The sequence below is a fragment of the Sinocyclocheilus rhinocerous genome, unplaced genomic scaffold (assembly GCF_001515625.1).
Source record: "Sinocyclocheilus rhinocerous isolate Xijiao unplaced genomic scaffold, SAMN03320098_v1.1 scaffold3377, whole genome shotgun sequence".
Taxonomy (NCBI): Eukaryota; Metazoa; Chordata; class Actinopteri; order Cypriniformes; family Cyprinidae; genus Sinocyclocheilus; species Sinocyclocheilus rhinocerous.
The window spans coordinates 230,621-243,612 of record NW_015654499.1 but is presented as its reverse complement, the minus strand read 5'-3'; the positions used below and the strand labels follow the sequence as shown (position 1 = coordinate 243,612).

The window sequence follows — 12,992 nt, the reverse complement described above, 5'->3', positions numbered from 1 at the left end:
CCCGAGTCAAGAACTGGTTGCATCAGTTTTCGGATCACCGGTACACTCAACCGAGAACCGTTTCTTTCGAACACGTCCGATTTGAGAACCGATGAGCTGATGATACTGCGCATGCGTGTAATTTTTTGGACGATTTTTTTGCGGACTGATTGAGGACGAAAAGCATGTTAGCCAAGTATAGAACCGATGAACCGTTTTTTTGAACCGGTTCATTGAAACGAACTGTCCGAAAGAACCGGTTCGCGGAAAAGAACCGGACTTCCCATCACTACTTATAGCTCGAGTCCCGCGACTTGTAGCAAAAGCACGACTGCGGTTGACACATCGCTGAGTTGTCACATGCAAAAACACTGTACTCTTGCACAGTGCCCGTTCTGCGGGCGCATACACCTCACATGGAGCTCACCGGTGTTCCATAATCTTTGTTTAGTTGTTACCTGACGCACAGTATCTTGGTCAGTGCTAGATTTCAAAGGCAAAACTTAAGCAGAAACCCAAAATTTTTAATATAGGCCTAATAGGCCTTTTTTATTTAGGCGAACTTCGAATTTTATGCTACAGTGAAGAGCATGAATTAACAAAGAGTTATTTTGAAATAGATTTTTTTTCCCAGAAAGTTATTTGACACGTTTTTTAAGTTATGTATTCGTTTTGAAGTTATATAACGCCCCTCTGACACGCCTTAGTGAAATATTTAAAGCCAGTTGTTGATTCGATTGTATAGGCTACAAAATTATTTAGCTGCAATAGTAAATCCTACACTGTAAAAAAATATATATATATATCGGTATATATATCGGTAACATTTACAGTAAAATAGGCTACCGGGAGCTGTGGTTGCCGTAAAAAAAAAAAGGCAACATTTTAGGTTTTACAGACTTAACTTAAATTCACAGTAAAAAGACGTATTTCATTTACTTATATAATGTTAATATACCAACGTATTGAAGTACTAATATGTGTTTTGTACCATTGTAATACACCGATAACCACCAAAAACAGGTGGTGATGAGAAAGACACATGATGAATCAAAGTTCATCACAGCTTTTCCTCAAGCTGAGAAGGGAAATACTTATAGAAGGTGCACAGTGTCATTCACACAAATACCAAACAGCATCATAACACACATGATAGGCTACTGAAATAATGCAATGAACATTAATTTAACAACATTAGATGTAAGATAAAACCCTAATGTATACACAACTGATAAGAAGAAACGTTTTTTTTCAATGAGAAAACATCAAATGTGAAGTGTCATGCAGGGAATTGAATGTCAATTTACGGGTTTTCCACTGTAAATTATACTTAACTTGATAAATAAATAACTTATTTTTTCACTTCCAAAAACCTTAATTTTAACAGTAATTTACTGTAAAATTGCATTAAATGTAATCACAGTTATTCACCGTTTATAGGAAATTTATTGTTAACCAATTTACATTTTTTTACTGTAGCATTTTTACAGTCTTTTACTAGCTATTAAAATCACGATCATTTTTTACAGTGTAAGGTAATGTTTAAAATGCTTTAAAAGACATTAAGTCCATCAGAGATATCATGAGTATTGTAAATTTGAGCTTAAATATGTGGATTGCATTTACAATGTTACTGCCCTTACAAAAAGAATCTATGTTACGCTCTTAAAAATAAAGGTCTTAATGTCATGGTTGAAACTTAGTTGTGTATCTGTGTATGGTATATATATATATATATATATATATATATATACATACATGTATATATTTATTTATTTATTTATTTTGTAAGGTTTATGTTTTGTTGTACGTGCTATACTCCAAGGTAGGCCTACTTAAAAAAAATAACAACATTTAATGTCCAAACCCCGTGGTAGCTATTAAATGATGTAGACACTGTTAATCTCACTATGCTTAATTGTGACATTATTACGTGTTGTTTGCTTTAAAATTGAGATGACACATTAAACCTTACAAGTTCTTTAAATAACCTAATCCCGGCTCTCCAGACATCACCACACCTTGTCAGTCGTGCATATTTTTAGTAACGATGATCAATTTAGATAATCAGCATTGGACTCACCGCGGCAAAGCTCTGTAAATCTCAACTATTCTGCTGTAGTTTTATCCCTGTGTTATTTTGTCCTCTTAGTGCTGTCTGGCGCAACAGCGCCCGTGCTCGACAATGTGAGGAAGTCTTTGCATGGCCAACACTCATTAGCCTCTCATCATTGCGGTTTTCCTCCCTCTGGGAACACCAAAGGCGGCAGGACAGCCAAGACCATCTAAACACGTTGGTAAAATATGGACCCATTCCTTAAAGATGAGCAAAGCAAGAGTATTAGGACATTTACAGGATTCTGACATTATAGCACTTGGTCTTTTACTACTGACATACAAATACAGCATTTCAAATCAGCCACACAGCGGACTGATTGAGAGCTATTTATAACAATGGATTCTTAACAGAGCTGAAGTAACCACAAAAGTTAGCAAAGTAGCGTGTATTTTTACGGTAAACCGTCGCTCGCGAAAGGGTTAATACAAGGAGGTAACCATAGAAACAGTGGGCTGCTAGTGCGCTTCTCTCAGGATTGGACCACTGATCTATAATATATAGGTCTATATCTATACAGATCAGTGGATCGGGCTAAAATTAACAAAATGCTGTCATTATCACTAGGCTATTATAGATGCTATGTGTTATCATTGTTATATAAATATAATTCGTTTTGAGCAAGATGAATCTCAACAGATCGCACCCTGCAAATTTACTGTAGCCTATGAATTCCTAAAACAGACAATCACTGGAAACTATAACAAGGCTCTGTCATAATTAAAATAAAGTTTTAAAATGGGAAGACTAAAACTGCAGCATTGTGAATCTAGGTCACTTGAGCCGCCTCCTAACCTACTGTCCGCGTGACTCCAACGAGGCGCTCTTTATTTCTCACTGCTGCTTTAATAACATAATCTTAAATGATCGCTTCATTTCGAGATATCTGGTGGTCGAGTTAACCCTTTCTTACGAGGCTCATTTCTGTGCGATTCTTGTCAAATTTTTGTAGTGCCTCCATTTCCTGTTTTTAAAATTAAATCATATTTTAATATATTTGAAACGACTTAAAGCAGTTTAATAGCAGCCACCGAACGTCTTCTAACAACAGACGTATCTCAACTCAAACAGCGACTGGTTATTTGCTTCTGTTGCGCGCGCCTGAGCCTTATGAAGGAAACGCTCGCGGTGGACCTTTCAGTCCTCGAGCAAATATTATAGCCTAATAAACGACATTCGAGACCTATTTCATGCATCGATGCGGCACAGAGAGACGTGCTTCCCTGTTTTTCTGCTCGCTGCAGTGGCAGGGTCCCCGTGTGCCATGTGAGTCATCCCGCACCTAGGACACTGCTGCACGCTCCGGAGCGTGACAGGGGTGTGTCGTCACCGACAGCCCTGCTGCGGATGCGCGCGGTCACCCGGCAGGTCCACGTGCGAGCGTGCGGTTACGACTTCAGCTCTGAAGTGGAACAGTAAAGTGGGCGTCGACCCGGCGCTCTATTTTCGTGGAAAGCGGGTAGTCTCGGTCATCCACTAATGTAAACATCTCAGCGGTCTGAGGGAAACAAAAGCCGTGTAACTGGGTTGTCGCTCTAGTTAAACGTGGATTCGTACAGACACAAACGTTTTATATAGCCCACGTATAGGTACTTCGCGTTATAGACAAGACTTGTTTACAACTTGCTATTATTCTTATATAAATTATTGCTTTACATCTGATAGAGTGATTTGCTCAGGAACTTAATGGTCCTCTCATGTTCAGCTTACTATGTGGTTTGGGTATCTGATGGCTGACGAAGCATAGGCTACGTGATTATAAACATGTTCTTGTTCTTCTCATTCAAGTGGCTTTTGATTAGCTCCTTGGAAGCACTGATCCCAGGGGACCTTCAGATGACAAACTAGCCCATCATTGTGATCACAGTGATCAGGACAGAAAGCATATATGAAAAGTTTCTGTTTTCGATTTTTTTTTTTAATTCCACAAACAGAAGGACGTGGAAACTCATACCATGGGTAGTTGACTCAGTTGTAAAGCTGGGAAAAGTTAAAGCTGCAGTCTGTAACTTTTGGCGCTCTGGCGGTTAATAAACAGAATTGCGTGCGTCTTGCGGAAGAACATTGTTGCCGGAGCTACTTCTCTCTTGTTTATGTCTATGGCGAATCACGCAGGTACTGGGCTACTCCGCAGCGGTACCTACCCGAACCAGTCTAAATAGTCCGAATATAAACACTTATTATAGGTGTACCGTAGTGATTCAGGACAAGCCAAAAAACACGGTTTGGAAAATGGATTCATGGTGTACTCGCTTATTTTGTACATTTTGAACACAAAAAAGTTACGGACTGCAGCATTAAGAATGAGAAGAGATCTTTTTTTTTCAAAACATTAAGAAATCAAATTCTGAATAGTATTCTATAGAAATCCATTAGTCATGTTTCTCTGTGTAGTTCGTAGTCGAGGCATTTATATCACATGGGCCTAACTGAACTCCTACTGGCCTTGATCTTGCATGTGTTGCATGATATAGCAGTATAAAATTGATCTTATCATGATATACAGTAGCTGCTATTTCTGGAATCTCATCCACTCCCATATTTACTTAATTACCTTGTGGGAAGTTACAAATTAACATTGTCTTGCAAGGCAAAAACAGATAATTTATTAACACTGTTACCAAACTGTACACCTTATCTAAAAAAAAAAATTAAAAAAAAGAATTATAATCTTACTGTTTACATGTTATCAATTAGAGCCCCGCATGTAGCCTATGCGTTCAGTATAACATGCTTGTATTTCTGTGAAAGAGAACAGGATAAACCTGGCAAAGAGTGCACTCTAGTGGAGAAGAATGATGGATTACAGTTCAGTTTTGCAGTCAGCGTGTCAAACTCGCAGTTCCCCTTCTAAAAAAATAATAAACAACAGAACAACAGCAGATGTGACATCTGGAGTGGCACCAAATGATCTGTTCACCTTTACAGACTGGACATATTTTGTATTTATAAACTGACTGAACTGAAAAAGGGCTAAAAGAAATTAAGTTTATATATATATATATATATATATATATAAACAAGACAAGACTTTTCTTTTAAAAGAATGTGTTTTAATTACATGTATTTATTTTTTACATACATTTTTCGGGTTGGCAAGGTTTTTTCTTGTTTTGAGAAAAATCACACACATATGTTGTCTGTTATAGTATTGAATGTTTCAGTATTTTTTACAATATTTGTAAGTTTTGCAAAAGTATGTTTTGGATTTAAATAGTAATTACTGCATGTATCTAACAAGTTTCTTCTATTGCCAAGTTTGTCTGAACACCCAGTAGTGAATGTTAGCATGGCTGTTTGTCAGAATGCATTGCCAGCAAAGCAGCCACCAGAACTCCTCGCTATTTATTTAATCAAGTACTGTATATTTATTTATGTAGCCTGTTTGTAAAACTGTTAGAACTATTAAAGTTGAGCTAATAAACGAATGTGTTAGTTATATTCGTCTGTGAATTCTTTACAAGTTCTCGCTTCATGATTTTAATCATATTTGCATTTACTCCGATATGTTGCAATGCTTTAAAACTTCAATGTTATAATCTTCAGTGCATCTCTGCATGATGTCATTAATGCAAACCTCAAGACCAACGCGCGCGCCACGAAATATTGTTCCGCATGTGTCCGATCAGTTTCCAAACGGTGCGCACCGCGCATGCGCCGTGTCCAGTGTGCGCAGATTAAAAAAAAAAATATCGGAAAGTGGGCCAAAGGAAGACGATAGGTGAGTTCGGGCGGGGGGTCAGGGGAATTTAAATAACATGTCGATGCAAAATGATGAACAAGTTCGTCGGTGGTTGCGATATGCTTCATTCAGTATTTATATAAGCAGCATGATTGCATGACTTAAAATGGCGTCATTGTCCCACAAGAGCAGACGAAGCGAACTGCTGAAAATGATTGTAATTGTTTTGCTGTATATCTAAAATGGTGGACGCTGCCTGTGCCCAGACGATGGCTCGTGCATGACTGGAGTTTCACTGTAGATAAAAAAAAAACTCCCAGTTGCATGCATATAAACAGTGATCGGACGATGTCCTTCCTGAAACAGTAAACATATAATGCATGCAATGTAAAGGTATCAGTGCACTCAACAGATGGGCAGGGTACTGAAGGTTAGCTTAGGTTAGCCACATAATTTTGGAAATCTGACCATACATAATGTTTCTATAAATGACATTTTTGCTCTTGGATTCATGTGCTTTCAAGTTCTCAGAACACAATTAAAGCAACATAGCAGCCCTATTTCAGTCATTGTATGCCTACCTTTCAATTTTGCTTTTAAACCAATTTCTTTTGTCAAATAAGAATTCTTGCCTTACTGAGAAAAAATTAATGATCGAATTCTGCAATAAAAATCCAATATTTTGTTCCGTTCCCCCAGAATGGCTATAGAAAAGGGGCCTCAAGGACACACGTTCAGCCTGTCACAAATCCTCCTCATCTATAGAGGTGGGTGTTGGTAAAACATCTCCAACTGGAGCAAGTCGCAATGACTATGCGATCCACTGTGTTCACGAGTGGAGGACACAGACTGGACACAAGCCTCAGCAAGAAGCCAGCAGGAGCCCATGAATCCCTGGCCGGTCTAAAGAAGAAAAGCCGCGACGTCGCCACTGATGTGCTGAGCACTATCCACAACAGTGTAAATCAAAAACATCACCTGCACGGCAAAGCAAATATCAGCCGTCAGAACGTGTTTAGCTGCCCTGACCAATCTCCAGCAGGGAACCTCGGGCAGGAGGAGAACTGGGAGACGCTGGGGGCCTTGGCACTCCTGTCAACCAAGCAGATGGGGGCCGAAGGTTCCCCGGTCAAGAGCAAATCACTGTTTTGTCAGGCCAGTCACAACCACGTGGGGAAGATGGATCCCATGGTATCAAATAGCATCAATCAGCCGAGAGATGGAGGGCAAGTGGGGGCGGTCGTGGGGGTCCCCTCGCCAGAGAACAGTCCCGATGGGAAGCGTCGGAATGTGAGGAAAGGCTCCGGCCTTGTGGACACGCAGACCAGCTGCATCCGACAGATCTTGCTGCTGCAACTGGAATTGATTGAACAGCAACAGAAGCAACTTCACAACAAGAGCAAAGAGATTGATGACCTCAAATCTGAAAAAGAGATGGTACGCTTACAGTTTTGCACTTTTTTCTTCGCCTTTTACGAGATAAAAGGTTAGATGATGGGACTATTTGATGTTAAAGCGGGCGTGTTCACAGTTTCCCACTTGTTATTTATTTATTTATTTTCATTTATTCACCTGAACCCAGTGTTTAATACACAGCCTAACACAGGTGTGTGTTTGTAGCTAATGGCACGAATTGAACGCATGGAGCGTCGGCTGCAGATGGTGAAAAAAGAGGGTACAGAATCCCGTCCTTCTCAGACGCCTCGTCGTAAGGAACCTGAGGCTGAGGCTGCTGCCACAGATGACATCCAGCAATCTGAGGGGTGGGTCCAAACCCCAAAGCAAATGCACTTTGGAAGAGGAGAAAAAAGCCTGGAAAGGTATGATTATTAATTTTACTCTGAAATGTATAAGGATTTACAAGGATTACTTGCCCTCATGTCGTTCCAAACCTGTGTGATTGACTTTCTTCTGCGGAACACAAAAGAAGATATTTTGATGAATATTATCTTCCATTGTGTGGACAAAAAAAAAAATCTCCCAAATAATTTTTTATTTTTATTTTTTTACATGAGGGTGTGTAAATGATGACAGAATTTTCATTTGTGGGTAAGCTATCCCCATTATTTCAAACTAATGTGCTGTAGCTAATAACATTTTGAGAACTGATAAACTTAAATATGTTCTATTTTTTCACCCTCTTAAAGGAGGTTTCTTTTCCAGGACTCCCGGATGAGTAGGTCACGACGTGGGCAGCCCAGGTCACCACCACCACCACCACAGGATGGCCCAGCTCAGAAGGAGGAACCCCAGGAAGACACGGAGCCCGAATTGCAGTCTCAGTCGGAGGACCTGCCCTACCTGACTACCACAGAGATGTACCTCTGTCGCTGGCATCAGCTGCCTCCATCGCCATGGCGACACCCCTCACCTGTGCATGAGGACACAGTTGCAGGTTGGGAGAAATTTAAGTAATTTCTCTGTTAATGATTTTAATTATATATTAATAATAAGGAAAATTTCAGATTGTCAAATTTATCACCATATATAGTCCCTTCATGGCGGGAGAGCATCTTAGAGCCTTTGGGGCAGAAAGAGGCGTCGGACATCCCTGAGGTTAGTGAGACATGTAAGCACCCCAAGATGCAATACTGCATAAAAAAAAATAAAGGATTCCAGGTTTGTGCTGCTTGTGTGTAGGACTGCAGAGATGTACCTCTGTCGCTGGCATCAGCTGCCTCCATCGCCATGGCGACACCCCTCACCTGTGCATGAGGACACAGTTGCAGGTTGGGAGAAATTTAAGTAATTTCTCTGTTAATGATTTTAATTATATATTAATAATAAGGAAAATTTCAGATTGTCAAATTTATCACCATATATAGTCCCTTCATGGCGGGAGAGCATCTTAGAGCCTTTGGGGCAGAAAGAGGCGTCGGACATCCCTGAGGTTAGTGAGACGTGTAAGCACCCCAAGATGCAATACTGCATAAAAAAAAATAAAGGATTCCAGGTTTGTGCTGCTTGTTTGTAGGACTGCACAATTTGACCAAAAACTGTGCTGGTGGATTATACAACTGTATAATTACAATACTAATATATATGCCTGTCCCAGTTTCTTTTGATAGCTTTTGACAGCAACTGGTTCATAAGTGCTGTTTGAGAAAATGGTTTGTGCACGTTGAGTTCCCAAATCCATTTTATATAATCGACCCAGACACTCTCACTTAGCCATATTGCAATTTTGGTTTTATTTCGATTAATTGTTCAGCCTGTGATGCATTTAAATGCTCATACTTCTGTGCAGTGTCTAGATGATAATGTCTTTCTGAAGAGGCATTCAAAACTTGAGCTGGATGAGAAGAGGAGGAAGAGGTGATGCTTGGTTTTTTGTTCTTCTATATAGCATCCAATAGATTAGAGCATTTGCAAATCTGTCCCTTAATCTCATTTCTCTTTTTCAGGTGGGATATCCAGCGTATTCGAGAGCAGAGGATGTTTCAGCGCCTGCAGCAGAGGATGAACAGAAGGAAGGTCATTCAGGAGAGCGAACCAGAGCTGCTCTCCTTCTATCCAGACCCTGAGGATGGTATGTCAGCATCCTGTATGTTCCTGTATGCCTTAAAAAGTATTTGGTCTGGTCTTTTAAAGTGCTTGTTTCTGTGTCTGTCCTCAGTGGAGTCTATTATGGTGACACCCTTCTTACCAGTGGTGGCTTTTGGACGACCTCTTCCCAGTCTGAAACAGCAGTGAGTTCAATCGAGGTTTTTCATATTGCTAATAATGTCAATCTTGATTTGATTGCAGTACATATGTATTTATTTATTTTTCAATTCAACAGAAACTTTGACCTGCCCTGGCTGGATGAGCGAAGTCGTTGTAGTCGAGCAGAGGTGACCAAGAAACGGACGCCTCATCGGACATGTCGCAAATGAAACTGTCACGAGGAAGCTCATTCGTTCACATGTTGTGGTCTCATCTCTCGTACACGCCTATATTGCACTTTCAGATCTTCAGAAGCAGATTGAAGGGTGAATTTAGGATCTCCCTAAAGTCCAAGTGGTATCTGTGAGAAACTGTGTTTTGCTCTGTAATGTCTGAGAAACAAGCTCTCCCAACAACACACCCATGATCACAGTGCCGAATATAACATTTCAGTGTTCGCGTTTGCGTCATACTTTGCAGGATAGCTTGAGCAGTGTGGACCAAAGCTTCTACCGTAACACATCAAGAGCTGCCGTTAAATATCAAAACTGTACATGCTGTGCTTTTTGGTGTGTGAGTTCTCTCAGTCACATAAAGGGAAAAATGATGAAAACCGGTTACAGAAGCATTGTACATAAGGCTTTGTTCAATGGAAACGTGTAAGATACTTGTAACTAAAGAAATTATTTCAAATATTAAAACAAGTCATATTATGGATATATTGTGCTTCCATGTGTTTTAATGAATACTTGTTTTGAATGCTAAATCACAGAAATCTTCTTGACTTTTATGTTTGGCTAGAAAAAAAGGGTATTGGAATGGGATTCAACTAGGAAACCGGAGTGAGATTAGGAGAGGTGTGACGGGGGTCCTCTTCATTCTTGTAGTTTAAGACCCTTTGTTCTTCAGGCAATAAATGTTTTTACAAGTTAATACGCTCAGCTGCAGTTTCTTGGTTCAAAATGCTGCATCATCAAAAGTATTTGATGCAAACAAATTACATCACTGCAGTCATCAGTTTTAAGAGAATTAGCCTATACTTTGTGTGAGAAATTGAAATTGTTACCACCATGGTACATATAAAAAGCACATACTTTGTGTTGGTAATTTAATGGTCCATTACACAAAGAAGAGGCAAATATACCATAATGCATTTGGTGCTCCAGTTGTATTTCAAAAAACACAATGGCGCCTGTTAAAAAGAGCATGGTACTGTATTTTGTTGTACTTGCCTCAAAAAATAATGGAAAATCAATGCTACTGAAGATTTACTACCACTACCCTGATATCACATGTCAACAGCCCAAATTATGCCAGCACCGTGGTATATTTTGTTACCGTTTTTATTTATTAACCTCAAAAAATTTACTGAATGATTACAGTATTAGTGTACTGTGGTACTCCAAGGTACTCAAAATAATTTCTTAGTAATACCATGGTAGTTTACAATTAACATGATCTCACCTATAAAAAAACAATGAATGAATGATCTCAAAAGTGATGATCCCAAATCACTTTTCCTAAAAGTTTGGGATCAGTAAGATTTTTTAAATGTGTTTTAAAGAAGTCTCTTCTGTTCATCATGGCTGCATTTATTTGACCAAAAATACAGAAAAAACAGTAATTGTGCTGTAAAATATCATTTAATATAATGGTTTTCTATTTTAATATACTTAAAATTTTATTTAATGCATTTTTTTTTTTTACTTTTTATTCATCAAAGAATCCTGAAAAAAGTATCACTGGTTCAAAAAAAAAAATGAAGCAGGAAAACTGTTTCCAACATCGATAAGTCAGCATATCAGAATGTTTTCTGAAGGATGCGCCGTTCACTTGCAGAACGCAAGCTTCTAGAGGGCACATAAGTCTGAAGTAATGTTTTTAAGCAAAGGGGTGCAGAGCCAGTGGTGGTTTTGTAGGCAAACATTAATGCCTTGAATTTTATGCAGGCAGCTATTGGTAGCCAGTGCAAATTGATAAACAGGTGTGACGTGCATTCTTTTTTGGGCTTTAAAAATAATCTTGCTGTAACGGTTTGATAGAACTGGTTAGAAGGCCTGTCAAGAGAGCATTGCAATAGTCCAGCCTGGACAGAACAAGAGCTTGAACAAGGAGTTGTGAAGCATGTTCCGAAAGAAAGGGCCTGACCTTCTTGATGTTGAATAAAGCAAATCTGCAGGACCGGGCAGTTTTAGCAATGTGGTCTGAGAAACTAAACTGATCATCAATCATAACTCCAAGGTTTCTGACTGTTGAAGGAGCTATGGTTGATGTGCCTAATTGGATGGTGAAATTGTGATGGAACTATGGGTTTTTCCAAGAACTAAGCCCTGAGGCACTCCAGTAGTTAGATGTTGCGACTTGGACACCTCATCTCTCCAAGATACCTTGAATGACCTAACTGAGAGGTAAGACTTAAACCACTGGAGTGCGGTTCCTGAGATGCCCTTTGCCAATAGGGTTGACAGGAGGATCTGGTGGTTAACCGTGTCAAAAGCAGCGGACAGATCCAGCAAGATAAGTATTGAAGATTTGGAATCCAGCAAAATTGTTTCACTGCATCAAATCTCAGTAAAAAAAAAAAAATATATATGTTAATTTAGATTTGTTTGTAAAATACTATAAATGTATAATGCCATATTAAAATATAAACAACTTATTTTAAACACAACATTGAATTATTGAAAACTTACACATTTTTGAACGATTACAATTTTTTTTTTATTAGCAAGTAAACTAGTAAAACTGCACATTCTGAACAATTGTAGTTTTAAGCTGTGTAGCCTATTAGTAGTTAGTTAGTAAGTTACACTCTAATAAAAGTCTGTAAAAGTAGGGCACAATCTACTATGTTAATATGAATGAATTGTCCGTAATTATTTTTCACAGGTTTTTTTAAACCTGCATTTTAAATTACACATTGTATTTTGTGTTTTGGGGATACAGGGTTACAACAGATAATGGAAAATGGATAACAAATAATGTCTTGGAAAACTAAAATCTGCTTTGCAACGATTTGTATCGTGAAAAGTGCTATACAAATAAACTTGAATTGAATTACTAGAACCTTTTCCATTTTTCTAGATATTTTTCTTACAGTATACTGATTAACTGATCAACAATTGCAGGTACAAGCTACTCACAAGGTGTTTCATAAATGAACAATTATTCAGTTATTAAATTATTACATTTATAAAAATTGCGAATAACAGCTAACTTAATTCGCGTGATGTGTTTACTGCTAGGCATCTTTGGTTTCCTCTTGTGTAATTTGGATGGGAAATGTGTGCCTTTTATCGTATGAGTCACTTATCAAAATTTGCTAAATGTTGCCAAATAAATTTTAAAAATAGCAAAATTTGTTGCTAGGTGCTTTTGGAAGAAAAAGTAGCCAAGGTAGTCTGAGAAGTTGCTAAATTTGGCAACAAAATTGCTAAATTGACAATACTGGCGCAGGTTGCTAATACGTCACTGAGCTGCTGCACACTCGCGCGCGCCACCTTTGACGCAGCGGAGAACAAGAGGATATGACGAACGCACCAGCCCCCATAATTCCCCGCGCAGATCCGC

At 38.9% G+C, this 12,992-nt stretch overlaps 1 protein-coding gene across 1 annotated transcript; it reads left to right on the top strand.

Moving 5' to 3' along the window:
- The first annotated feature begins 5,737 nt into the window (after nt 1-5,737).
- On the top strand, nt 5,738-10,301 carry LOC107717210 (male-specific lethal 1-like 1). Its single transcript, XM_016523892.1, has 9 exons — nt 5,738-5,816; nt 6,477-7,214; nt 7,398-7,597; nt 7,925-8,172; nt 8,269-8,333; nt 9,025-9,092; nt 9,182-9,306; nt 9,394-9,466; nt 9,559-10,301. The coding sequence occupies exons 2-9, from the start codon at nt 6,585-6,587 to the stop codon at nt 9,650-9,652; spliced, it is 1,503 nt and encodes a 500-aa protein (XP_016379378.1). The 5' UTR covers nt 5,738-5,816; nt 6,477-6,584; the 3' UTR covers nt 9,653-10,301.
- Nucleotides 10,302-12,992: the final 2,691 nt, after the last annotated feature.